General features: G+C 41.2%; 1 protein-coding gene across 1 annotated transcript; it reads right to left on the bottom strand.

Moving 5' to 3' along the window:
• Positions 1 to 3469: 3469 nt before the first annotated feature.
• On the bottom strand, positions 3470 to 12187 carry LOC114922744 (vomeronasal type-2 receptor 26-like). Its single transcript, XM_029284607.1, has 6 exons — positions 12036 to 12187; positions 10460 to 10751; positions 9067 to 9897; positions 5393 to 5611; positions 4814 to 4943; positions 3470 to 4374 (listed from the first exon to the last, which is right to left on the bottom strand). The coding sequence occupies exons 1-6, from the start codon at positions 12185 to 12187 to the stop codon at positions 3470 to 3472; spliced, it is 2529 nt and encodes an 842-aa protein (XP_029140440.1).
• Between the last annotated feature and the right edge of the window lie 2025 nt (positions 12188 to 14212).

Here is a 14212-nt window from a genome sequence, read left to right as displayed (position 1 = left end):
CTCTAAATCTCACACAAAGCAAAAAAATAAAAATAAAAATCTATATACTGTATTTCTCCTTCACATGAAACTTACTAAACTGTGAAATGACGCCATGGGCCCTTTTGAAAGTCTGGAATATTGGAGTCCGTAAAGCTGGCCAGGAGGATATTCCCACCAATAATGAAATCACCAGGGCTATAGTATTCTTCCTGACAATGGAAATAATGGCTCAACAGACCTATGGTTTCCATCCTCTTTGCAGAAGTTGGAGGAAGGAGCCAGAAGTGCAGCAGGAGGAGAGGGAGACTAGTCCTTCTTGTCATCTTCCCTCCTAAATCAGAAATCAAAATTGTGGAGAAGGTGAATTGCAGGTAGGATTTCAAATCTCAGCAGAGCTTTGGTGACATAGACTGTGCCACCTGGATGCCTTGGGGCAAATTTAGATCAACTGTGTTTCTTCTTACTTGTGTTGAACTGAGAGAAAACTAAGGCTAGCTGAGTCACAAAACCCAAGGGTTTCCTCTTTGCAAGATAAGGTAAGATGACATGCCCTGCCCCCACCTGGAGAACTCAGAACATATTTTTAAAGCACTTTTTATCTTGGAAGATTTTCTGGTAAAATCCACAAGGGATACATTAATTATTGCATCCACAGAGTATCATCCAGCAGCCTTATTCAAGGTTTACCAATCCCTCCATAGGAAGAAGGGCTTGGACAATTATCTCTAAGTCTGCACAGAGGAATTTGTGGAATACCTGATGGATAAAATTGCTCATATTGTTTCTCAGTTGGAGATCAAGCATGGAGCAGGTCTATTAGAGATGCCCGGGAAATGGACTTGCTAGAATAGAATAGAATAGAATAGAATAGAATAGAATAGAATAGAATAGAACAGAACAGAATAGAATAGAATAGAATAGAATAGAGCTGAAAGGGACCTTGGAGGTTGTCTAGTCCAGCCTCCTGCTGAAGCAGGAGAACCTATACCACCTCAGACAAGTGACTGTCCAGTCTCTTCTTAAAAATCTCCAGTGATGGAGCACTCACAACTTCTGGTGGCAAGCTATTCCACTGGTTAATTGTCCTCACTGTTAGGAAGTTTCTCCTTAATTCCAGGTTGTTTCTCTCCTTGGTTGTTTTCCATCCGTTGCTTCTTGTCCTTGCCCTCCCTCTTCTTTGTGGCAAACCCTGAGATATTGGAACACTTTGATCAAGTTTGATCAAGTTGGACCCAAAGAAGTGGATAGCGGCCACAGGGCTGTCAGCCTAACTACTTGCTTATCAGATCTGTGTCCCTCCTGGTTAGTGAAAATGGTGAGGCATGGTGACTCCATAGTGGTTTGAAGCAGTGGTCAATCCATCAAGGCACAAGGGGGTATTCCTGGCATCCTTTAAGGAGCCCTTGGTCCACTCTGTCCTTAAGAAACCATCCATTGACCCCATCTCTGGACAATCTCCATCCAGTTGCCCACCTCCACTTTTCAGCAAAGTTGGTTGCAACTTCAAAGCATCCTGGATTAAATGGATTATCTGGACCCCTTTCAGCCAGGTTTCAGCTCCAGTTATTAATCAAATTGTCAATGATTTCTGGTAAGAGTGTGATGGGGATAGTGCGTCCATCCTTCTTCCTTGACCTTTCAGTGGTTTTTGATGGCATTGACCCCATTGAAGGAGACAGTCTGGCAAAAGTAATGACAGGTGTGACTAATCAGAGCCGCCCTGTAAATAGGCACAAGTAGATAATTTTTTGTTGATTATCCATATTACAAGAATCTCATCAGACTTTCTATCTTTCTTCCTCTGAACTGAGTCCATGCTGAAAAGACTTTTTACTCCTTTAGAGGTGCTCCCTCCCCCTCAGCAGGTGATTCCACCATATTGTGCTTGGCTGGGTTCAAGCTCCCCTGTGGTTACCAAAGAGATGATATTTGTTATGTGCAAACTATGCCATTTCATACTTTCCAGCATAGGCCTTAGGAGGTGCCTGTGCAAATTGGTAATTAAATAAAGCAGGAAAAATCATTCATTCATTCGCTCACTCACTCACTCACTCACTCACTCACTCACTCACTCATTCATTCATTCATTCAATATCTATATTGAATCAACTCACCAAAGCAACATTTATAGCCCATGATAGGCATTATTTAATGGACATGTTCCTCCTTTTCTGTCATCATGTTTTTAAAATGTCATCAGATACTAAACATGCTGCAAAGATAAATATGAATGTTTCCCATGCCTATATGTTAGACCTTTTTTTCTTCCTTATCATATTTTCTCTGCAATTACTGTAAGATGTGGTCTCAATAGGATAATGTAACATTTTGGAGAAAAGATTCAAGACAAGAGACCAGCCCCAGAGGCCAAGATGGAGAAGATCTCCATGTCCACCATGGATTTCCCTTTGATGCTCAGATAAGCAGGGAGGAAGGTAATCCAAATATTGCAAAAGACCAGCATGCTAAAAGTAATGAAATTGGCTTCATTAAAGCTATCAGGTAATTTCCTAGCCAAAAAGGCTACAGTGATACTGACAATGGCAAGAGAATCAAGATAGGCAAGGACAGTGTAAAACATTGAAGCTGAGCCTTCATTACATTCCAAATGGCTTCTCTTACTAAGGAGTAGAAACCCAAGTCCAGAAATGGGGGAGAGGTTACCAAATCAGGTGGAAAGAAGAAAAGCCATGTTCCAAGATAAGGAGAAAATCTGGGGAATGTCAGGCCTGAGTAACCAGAACCACTCTGATTAGACTCAAGTAGACACTTTATTGCTGATCATCCATATTAAAAGAATCTGGCCAAACTGTCTCCCTTTTTTTTTAGAAACAGCAGATGTAGACCTAAGGGTTTGAATGCGGACGTTCCTCCTTCAAACTGACTCAACATTGGAATGTATTTTAACTCCCCCTAGAGATGCCTCCTCTCCTTCAGTCAGTGATTCATCATATCAAGCTTGTCTATGTTCCAATTCCCTTGTAGTTTCCAAAGAGATGGCATTTATTGTGTGGAAACTGTCTACAGTATTCATACTTTCCACCACATGCCTCAGAAGATCCGTGAGCAATTGGGAGTTTAACCACATTTCATGCAGTTCCAGTTGTCCAAAATTACACTTATCACAAGCCCAAGCCAGTGCCCAGAAGTCGGTACCCCACTGAGGGCTCCCAACTTCATGATTACCATATAGGACTGTTAAATGTCAAATATTTATTTATGTTATTTCCATAATTGGGCGCCAGCTTTTGCAGCCTGTGCCTTTCTTTAATATATAAAAAAATCTGGGTTATATAATTGCAAAATGTCTATATAAGACTTCAAACACTACAACTCTCTTAAATGAGCAGCAGGAACATCCAAGGACAGCAATCAATCAGTCACATCACTTCTTATCCAGTCTTCTCCCATTCATTATTTATTAGAAGTCAGATCACATACAAAAATGTCCAAAAGTAAAAATAGAAGCTCTCAATCCCCACATAAATTAGAGATTCTTCTGCCTCATTATATTTTCTCTATGATTCAGATCGGGCCTCAGTAGAATAATGAAGCATTTGGGGAAGAAAATACAAGCCAAGAGACCAGCTCCAGAGGCCAAGATGGAGAAGATCTCCACAGCCACCATGAATTTCCCTTTGGTGCTCAGATAGGTGGGGAGGAAGGTGATCCAAACGCTGCAAAAGATCAGCATGCTAAAAGTAATGAACTTGGCTTCATTAAAGCTGTTGGGCAATTTCCTAGCCAGAAAGGCTACCATGAAACTGATGAGGGCCAGGAAACCCAGGTAGGTGAGGACAGTGTAAAACTTTGAAGCTGAACCTTCATTACATTCCAAGATGATCTCTCCTATCAAGGAGTGGAAGTCCATGTTAGGAAATGGGGGAGAGGTTAGAAGCCAGGTGGCACAAAGAACAGCTTGGACCAGGGGACAGGCAATAACAATGGAGTTGGTCAGTGGTTTTCCTAAGAGTTTCCTTGTCCTGTTCCCTGGCTTTGTGGCCATGAAGGCCAGAACCACCATGACAGTTTTTGCCAAGACAGAAGAAACTGCAAGGGAAAAGAGAACAGCAAAGGCAGTTTGTCGGAAGAGACAGGTGAGTTTCCTAGGTTGACCAATGAAGAGGAAGGAGCAAAGGAAGCAGAGCAGGAGGGAGACCAGGAGGATGTAGGTGAGATCTTGGTTGTTGGCCTTGACGATCGGTGTGTCACGATGCTTAAGGAAAATTACCAGGACTCCAGATGTGATCACACAGAGAAAAAGAGTAAGAAAAACTAAAGCGTATCCCAGGGTGTCGTGATAGGAAAGAAAGTGGATCTTCTTGGCAATACAGTGGTCCTTGTCCTTGTTAGGGAATTGGTCTTCTGGACACAGGTCACAGCGAACTGCATCTGAAATCAAGAGTCTTTGTCTAAGCCTTTGAGCTGAACCTGCCAAGGTCCCTTCCAGTTCTATTCTGTTTTAAATTTTATTTTATTACTATTTTATTTTATTATTTCATTAATATTTTATTTTATTACTATTTTATTTTTCATTTCATTTTATTATTTCATTTCATTTTATTTTCCATATTTGTACAGCTACCCATCTCATAAGAGAATTATTCTGGGTGGAGTACAGCACTCTATTAAAAAATAAATAAATAAATAAAAACACTTGATAATGATCGTTGTTATTAAAAAATATTTTAAAAAATGTGCACATGAAACAAGAGATCACAATGTTAGCTGCAGTATGGGAACCATCACAGGTCTTCAGGAATGTGATAGTCATAGTTTCTTTCTCCCAGGAAGATCTAGAGTGGAAGGAGGTTCCACAGGTTTGTCCTACCTGTATGATTAGAAATGGTCCCTTCTGGACAAGGATCACATTGGTAGCAGCAAACTTGCTTGCCCTCTGGGACACGTCTCCTCTCTCCTGCATGGCACCTTTTCAGGCCACACCTGGCAAAGGGCACCTTCTAATATAGAAAAGAGAAAGATATGAGAGGGCCTAAGCAATAATTAAGCTATTCCACTGGTTTCTTCATATGTTTTTGTCTCCAGGCCCCTAATTATCTTGTTTCAAGCAGTCCTTCCCAATCCCAATGCTTCATGGATTTGGTTCTATTTTTTAATTATTTAATTGACAATTTAATTTTATAGCTATTTTAATTCTAATTCATTTTTTAAATTTACCATTTTATCATTTGTAAACTACCCAGAGTTGCCTTATTGGTGAGATGGCTGACATACCAGTTTAATAAATATATACAACGGACCTACCAAAAACAAAATCTCAAATATGTTACATTTAAAGCAGATTTTTAATGAAAATATCTATTCCAGTAGATCTCTTCTCCAATCAGAAGTTCTGCATCCCAGGGAGAGAATGAATATTTCCCTGAAATTACATTTCCTTCCAGCTCACCTTTGTGACCCAGATGATTGCATTAGAGTTAATGGTGAAATCCTGGCCTGGAGGAGCCCCTGAATTTATCTGCCCAACTTTCACTGGGATAAAAGATTGATTGGGGAGGAAAACCCAGTTGAGAAGATCATAACGAGCAGATCCCAGTCCATTTTCTGAGAAGGAGACTTCCTCTCCAGCACCATTGTTGAAGTGGACATTCTTCAAATAGAGAAGCATCTGAAAGAAAAGAGACATTCAGAAATTGGTGGTAATTGGCTGAAAGCCACAAATGAGATATCATGGCTTCTGTCATTGTGTGATGGCCATCATCTTAGGAGACAAGTATATGTCTGAGAAGCTAGAGGAGACTCCTTGGTGGAGAACTAAGCAGTCAGGAGGAACATTAAATATTTGACTCCTTTTCCATCATGTCCAAAGATTCTCTATATCAGTGATGGCGAACCTTTTAGAGACCGAGTGCCCAAACTGCAACCCAAAACCCACTTATTTATTACTGGGTGCTGGGTGGGCGTGGCCCACTGGGTGGACGTGGCTGTGGTGGTCATGGCAGATTGGGTGGGAGTGGCCAAGGTGGGTGCGATCACCTCGATGTTGCTCGTGGGGAGGGATGCCTTTGGGGGCCGGGCAGGGTTGGGGGAGATCCAGGGGGTCTCTGCCAGGTGGGGCGGTGGGCAGGAGGCTCATCCTGCAGGGTGAGGTGAGGCAAGGCGAGGCAGGGCTGGGGTGCCATTGTCACAGGGCAAGGTGAGGCAGGGTCCGGGGTGGCTACTGCCTGGCACCATCAGCCCCTGCACAGAGAGGCCAGTGAGCGCATGGGTGCTGGGATGCATCTGGCCATGTGGGACCTTGGCGAGTTAGTGGGCGGCTGGTTGAAGAGGGATGGTTGCCATCTCCAGGGCATGGTCTCTGTGCCCACAGAGAGGACTCTGATTGTCGCCTCTGGCACACGTGCCATAGGTTCACCACCACTGCTCTATATTATTCAGCATTTCTATCATGGCTATTTCAATTCCTCTTTTACCAAATTCATTCTATGGTTTTGTTCCTGTGGTACTTGCCATTTTTAAAAGTTTTCTTTAGCCAAAGGTGGGGTAAATAACAAATGTATTTTAGGAATGGTTATATAATTTCTATAACAACAATTCCACTGAGTTTGTCTAGTTGATATTCAAGGAGAGCAGGGCCATATGGAAAGAAGTACCTGCCCTGGTTTATCACTTCACTAATGAGGAAAGTCCAATATTTAGTCACTGATGCAGAAAAATCTGATGAATTGCAGACCAGAAACCTGGTGGGGTCACTTGGAGATTCTCTGTATGTACTAATTTTTACAGAGGCTGCTTTCACACAAGTTGAACTCTACAACAAATGACAAATTAGAGAGATAGAGTGGGGTCACATAAATACAATAGAATAGAATAATAGAGTTGGAAGGGATCTTGGAGGTCTTCTAGTCCAAGCCCCGCCCAAGCAGTAGACCCTACACCATTTCTGACAGATGGTAGTCCAGTCTCTTCTTGAAAGTTTCCAGTGATGTAGCTCCCACAACTTCTGAAGGCAAACTCTTCCATTGATTAATTGTTCTAACTGTCAGGAAATTTCTTCTTTGTTTGAGGTTGCTTCTCTCCTTGTTTAGTTTCCATCCATTGCTTCTTGTCCTGCCTTTAGGTGTTAGGAGAATAGCTTGACCCCCTCTTCTTTGGGGCAGCCCCTGAGATATTGGAAGACTGCTATCATGTCGCCCCTAGTCCTTCTTCTCATTAAACTAGGTGTACCCAAATCTGGCAACCGTTCTTTATATGTTTCAGCCTCCATTCCCCTAATCATCATTGTTGCTCTTCTCTGTAGTCTTTCTAGAGTCTCAACATCTTTTCTACATTGTGGTGATCAAAACTGGATGCAAGTGTGGCCTTAGCAAGGCCTTGTAAAGTGGTATTAACACTTCACATGATCTTGATTCTATCCCTCTGTTAATGCAGCCTAGCACAGTTGGCTCTTTTGGCAGCTGCAGCACACAGATGGCTCATATTTAAGTGATTGTCCACTAGGACTCCGAGATCCATCTCAAAGTTAGATAGATAGATAGATAACTTTTATTGTCATTTTTTTTTACTGTGGGCACAATGGCACACATTAAAATGAAATTTAGTTGCTTTGAACATACTATATGCAACATATGTGTAGACCTACACCCTTACATATAAGCAACATATAAATATTAATTGCTGTCCATCTTGAATATATGATGGAAGGAGGAAGCTTTAGAGTTCACATGGTTAATACTGTATGGAACAAAACTGTGACTGAATCTGGATGTTCTGCTTCGGATACCACAAAGGCTCCTTCCAGAAGGTAACAAGGAAAAAGGTCGTGAAGAGGATGTGTAGTGTGCCAGACAATATTGCGGACCCTGCTCAAGCAACGCTTATATGCCACATCCTGGATGGAAGGGAGGTAATTGCCAATAATCATTTCAGCCATCCTCACCACTCTCTGCACCTCCTTCCTCTCTGAAGCAGTGATGCTTCCAAAGCAGACTGTGATGTTGTAACAGTTACTACTGTTGAGTGAGGTACCACCTACACTATACCCGTGCATCTGGTTTTTCTTGCCTAAATGTAGAACCTTACTTTTTTTACTTTTGAATTTCATAAAATGCTAAACCACAGAAACATAATCCAAGATTAAAACGAACTGATTGCCTATTTACATGTTGGCTTTAACATACCAAATGAGGAAAGCAGAGGTAGTTCTGCATGAATTTCCACTTCAATTGACCTGTTTAAACATCATTCACAAACACACCCAGATTTTTATCCTTCTCTGGGCTGACACATCCTTTGTGAATTTGTCACTTTCTGAAACTGCATCCAGTTTTGGTCACCACGATGTAAAAAAGATGTTGAGACTCTAGAAAGAGTACAGAGAAGAGCAACAAAGATGATTAGGGGACTGGAGGCTAAAACATATAAGGAATGGTTGCTGGAATTGGGTATGTCTAGTTTAACGAAGAGAAGGACAAGGGGGGACATGATAGCAGTGTTCCAGTATCTCAGGGGCTGCCACCAAGAAGAGGGAGTCAAGCTATTTTCCAAAGCGACTGAAGGCAGGACAAGGAGCAATGGGTGGAAACTAACCAAAGAGAGAAGCAACCTAGAACTAAGGAGAAACTTCCTGACAGTTAGAACAATTAACCAATGGAACAACCTGCCTCCAGAAGCAGTGAATGCTCCAACACTGGAAGTTTTTAAGAAGAAACTGGACAACCATTTGTCCGAAATGGTGTAGGGTTTCCTGCCTGAGCAGGGGGTTGGACTAGATGACCTCCAAGGTCCATTATTATTATTATTATTATTATTATTATTATTATTATTATTATTATTATTATTATTATTATTAACTCGGGCAACTGTTGATGTCCTTTTAGGACCTTTAAGGCAGGTGTTTCCTCACATGGATCTTATGGCCACCTGGTGTGGTTCATTTCTCTTTCCCGTCCTATATTCCTTTTCAACAAAAAGTTATATTTGTTTTTATAAATACTGTTTCAATATGGCTCCAGATTCATTGATATGGTGGCATATGGATGTTTAATCAGTAATTGAAGAAATGCATATGGGGAGCTTACCCTCTAAACATCTGTGGCCTGAGTGAAAAATCACAGAGATTACCTGCCATGGCTGGACATTTGAGATCCTCTTTCCAAGCCTCATCATGGATGGTCGGGTTACTGATCCAAACATGGCATGTAAGGCGTGTGCCACAGCATAAATGGCATTATAGATAATGTAACTTTCACCCGTCATGCTTGTTTCAAATACATAAGATGGTACAGCCTGCAAATTCTCCGTTCCTGTACATTGTCTGGCCCCCTTTGGAGGGATCCCTCCTGATTTGTGGATTTTGCATTTAAAGATTTTTTCCCACCATAGCGGGAGGAAGTCATCTCCTTTTGAGTTCAGAGGGTCTAAAGATAGGAGAAATAGGCTGAATTCTGGCACATCTCTGTTGTGGTTCCTAAAATGCAAAGCCCCATGGAAGTATTTTCGAAATTGCAATACATCGTGAGATCCCACCACACTAAGATCCCAATGGGAAGGTATGATCCAAACTTTCTGAAATGATACTGATCGTCCAGACCGAAGCAGAGTGAACACTACCAATGATATAGTACTGGAGTCTCCAAACAGAATAATCACTTCAACTTCAAGCAAAATCTTGAAAACAAGATCCATTCCTAATACATTAATAGCAGGAATGTCAGAATTAAATATTTCTGGGAAGGCCAGGCAGATCTCCTTCTCCTCCAGCGTTGGAATCAGAGTTGAGATGAAATGTTCTCCAGTGTCATCTTTAGAGGCCACCAGCCCAACCCAGTTCCACTGGAAATACAGGAGCAGCTGGACTAAACCCACAAACTGAGGGAATTTCTTGGGATTAATCCAGAAGAAGGAAGGATAATCCATTCCGTCTCCATGAGGGAACTCAGAGCCGACACTAAGCTGGAGAGAGTGAGATTTTTTTTTTTCAAACACAATGTGCTTGAGGCATCACGATTACATGGCTATTGCCTCACCAGTCAAGTTGACTCAGTTTGAGTGGCAAATCTAACCTTCTTCACTTCTTAGAATGCTGACAGTACAGCATGTCAGAATTATCTCATATCTATCTCCTGGGGGTTATATAATAGCAATAGCACTTAGATTTATATACCATTTCACAGTGCTTTAAAGAACTCTCTAAGCAGTTTACAGAGTCAACTTATTGCCCCCAATAATCTGGGTCCTCATTTTACCAATCTTGGAATGATGGAAGGTTGAGTCAACCTTGAGTAGGTCAGGATTGAACCCCTGGCAGGAGAATGCAGAGTTAGCCTGCAATGTGACACCATCACAGCCCTTACAAAATGTATCTTAATACATAAAATATTAAAATAAGTTCAGCTATAGCATGGATACTTTAATTCATATATCCCTGATATGCTCACCTCTGAAATGCTTTTGGTTTCATTTTTGGCTTCTTTTGTTTATCTACCTCATGCTGTATGCAGTGAAGCCACCTTACCTGTGGGACCTTGAAGATGCTGAAGATGGAGGCCATCTGCATTGAGGATTTTGAGTTGCCACTTCCGATGACAGACAGCAGAGACTCCTGTCTGTTACATTTATAGCCTGGAACCATTTGACCTCGTGTGGAGAGCAGGGAGAGGCTGATTAAAGAACTATTCCTCTCAGTCTGGTGATTGTCATAGACATGGAAGCCAAGGGTGATGTTGGGAAGGAGAACCAGATCCTTGTTGACCTCTGTGACTGCAAATTTCAAGGTCAGGAACTGCTGATAGTTCTTGGGTATGGGCCTATAGTGAGAAAATCATTGGGGCACATTACATCACAATGTCTATGTGCTGGTGGAGTTTACCTTGCCTTATTTTGGTGTTCTTCAGAGTAGCAAGCTCCATGTTTCATTGGGTTTATGTTTTTTTAAAGAAAGACCTTGATTAAACTTGATTGTCTTTGCAAGAAAAGAGAAAAGTTGTTGTTGTTGTTGTTAATTGCGAAGTTATGTCCAACCCATCGTGACCCCATGGACAACGTTCCTCCAGATCTTCCTGTCCTCTACCATCTTCTGGAGTCCATTTAAGCTCACGCCTCCTGCTTCAGTGACTCCATCCAGCCACCTCATTCTCTGTCGTCCCCTTCTTCTATGGCCCTCAATCTTTCACAGCATTAGGCCCTTCTCCAGTGAGTCCTTCCTTCTCATTAGATGGCCAAAGTACTTGAGTTTCAACTTCAGGATCTGGCCTTCTAAAGAGCAGTCGGGGTTGATCTCCTCTAGGACTGACCAGTTTGAACGCCTTGCAGTCCAGGGGACTCGCAGGAGTCTTCTCCAGCACCAGAGTTCAAAGGCCTCAATTCTTTGGTGCTCAGCCTTTCTTATGGTCCAACTTTCACAGCCATACATTGCAACTGGGAAAACCATGGTCTTGACTATACACACTTTTGTTGGCAGGGTGATGTCTCTGCTTTTTAGTATGCTGTCTAGATTTGTCAAAAGTATTTCTCACCAAATCACAATTGCTCCTGTAGCATTCTAATTAATTTAGTTCTCTCTTTAAGCAGCTATTACAGGTTTTGTAACCATTACTGAGCACAAAACTTCAATGGAGGTCACAGCAATTATTTTCTGAATATTCGAATATTCACAAGTATTGCTGATCCCCAGGTATTGCTGATATATTTTTGCTTTTGTCGGTACTCCGTCATGGAAAAGGACTGAGCTTTTATTTGAATTTTCCAACATGACTTTCTGTCCAAATTAACATTATAAGTCAACTTCTTCTCTAGGCCAGCACAGTTTCTGTTGTCCCTCTTCACTTTTTAAATTTATCATTTTGCTGATGAAGACTTCTGAAAAGATTGAGAATTGTAGCCTATTTTTTAAAATGTATTTATTGACCACTTTTACATGCCATCCATGATACTATCAAAGTGATACATTTTATGACATTGGCTCTTTATTGTGAAAAGCACAAAGATGTGAATTACACTTGGATATTGCAACATATATTTCTAAAAGGAGTCCTTGAATCTAAACCAAATCAAACAACTATCTACAACTTTCTGCTCCAGGTAAAACTTACATGAGTCTATAAGGAACCTTGGATGGATCTCTTCTAAAGTCTGGGTCGTCGGAATAACGAATGTGTGTCAGGAGCAAATTCCCACCAATAATGAGATCTCCAGGCCTGTAATACTCTTGCTGAATCTGGAAAGTGTTTGCCAATACAGACATGTTTGGCATTGTCTTAGCAATCGGTGAAGGCAGGAGCCAGAAGAGCAGCAGCAGCAGAAGAGGCAGACCAATCATTCTTGGCACTTTCCCTCCGTCAGAGGAATAATTGGGGATGCCAACTCGAGACGGGGTTGTGCAAGAATAAATAAAAATGAAATCCAGAAAGCTGTGAGGAAAGGAGAAAGATTTATTCCCTAAGACAAAGAGGTTTTCCTTTGGAGGCAGCTGTATAGGGGAGCTTGTCCTATGTGTGGAACTGTCTACGTGCCAATTCTAGGGTGACACTTGAGGGGCGTGGGTGCCTGTAGGTATGTCATCTATCATGGTTATTCTTGTGAACGTGCAGTTTTACTGGGAGATCATTTTGATTAATTCTATTTGTGTTTACAGTCTTCTCCTTTGATATGTGGATTAGGTCTGGGTAACTTATTTGGAGGTTTGAGGAAGTTTGAGTAGAAGTCCCCTCCCCCCTGTTTGTACTTTTACTTTATTTAGTTTTCGCTTGACTGTCGATTATGATGCTCAGACCATTGTGGATTCTGTTAATGTTTTAAAGGAAGATGGAGACAGTATAAAGAATAAAATATATTTTGAGATAGAATAAGACCCTAGAATAACAGGGTCTTCTAGTCTAACCCTCTGTTTGTGTATGTCTCTTATATAAGGTATAAATAATAAAATATATTTTGAGATAAAACTTCCCACACCTGCTAGATGAGAAATCAAGTTATGAGCAGAAGCTGAATAGCAGGTAACACTTCAAATCTCACAAGAGCTTTAGCAGAATAGTGAGTGTCCGTACAAACTAGATGATCTCTGGGCAAATTTATATCAACCATGTTTTCTCTTACCTCTTTTTCTCCTGTCACTAAAGAGAAAACTAAGGCCACCTGAGTCGCACCAAACCCAGAGGTTAGCTCTTTTCAAGACATGCTAAGGTGACATGTTCAGCTCTTACCTGGAGAACTAAAAGCATATTGCTTAAAGCAGGTTTTATCTTGGAAGATTTTTGTGTGTAGAAATCCACAGGGGATACATTGAGAATTACTGTTCTTCTGATAATTGCAAGGAAAAGCAATTGTCCTACCTACATAACATTAGATTTTGTTTGTGCACCAGACAGGGGAAAAAATAGAAGAGAATAGAATAACAGAGTTGGAAGGGACCTTGGAAGTCTTCTAGTCCAACCCCCTGCTTGTGTATGTCTCTTGTAATCCATGGAGCAGATGGACTTGAGAGTCAAGGTGATGTTGGTTTTTTGACCTACGTGAAACTGAGTATCTGCTAACGAGATGGGGTTTGGCCTGTTCCATAGTTTGTTTGAATGGACATGGTGGCCCATGAGAATCAGTTGCACCTTAGTAAGTGTGAGCAATCAAATCAACACTTCGATGGAGTAACTTATTTGCTTATAAACACATGGCAGGAGATGAATTCAGAAATGAAGTTCCCCAATTGATCTTAGAAATAGACAAGAGAATCCCTGAAGATGTTAGGCACATTTGAACTCCAAGGGAATATTGTTTAACAACTAGTTGAAGCCAGAAAAAATTATTTGGACCATCTTGTCCAAAAATTATGGCCAAAAAAGAACAACCTAAAAGTGCACAGGCAATACTTTTCTGTTGCTGGCCCTGTTTTTTCTGCAGTAACTTCACCCCAGAAATGGGATGTTCTCCCATGTCCCAGAAGCTATTAAAACAGAATTATTCTGGAATGATTTTTATGTCTGAAGTCTTGCTGTCAATTGTACTGGTTCTATAATTATTTATGTAGTTAACTGCAGGCTCCTTTTTATTAGGAAACATAGCCAAAACTAGCTTCCAAAGAAACTAGGGCTTCTTGTAAATTGTTTGCTCCATTTCTTCGTCACAATCAACAATCTTGGTGTTTGTTATCATATTTAAAAATCTCCCTTCTCACCTTTATTGATGGTTGGTATCTTCCTCAATCTTGGGTCTTCTACCAGAGACCAAGATGTTTGAGGGATCAAAGCAGTAACCTAGCTCTTCCTAGCAGTGACCT

This window comes from Protobothrops mucrosquamatus, unplaced genomic scaffold (genome assembly GCF_001527695.2).
Source record: "Protobothrops mucrosquamatus isolate PMUCROS unplaced genomic scaffold, P.Mucros_1.0 scaffold760, whole genome shotgun sequence".
In the NCBI taxonomy this organism is placed as follows: Eukaryota; Metazoa; Chordata; class Lepidosauria; order Squamata; family Viperidae; genus Protobothrops; species Protobothrops mucrosquamatus.
The sequence above is the reverse complement of the archived record's forward strand: the minus strand, read 5'-3'. Positions and strand labels throughout refer to the sequence as shown.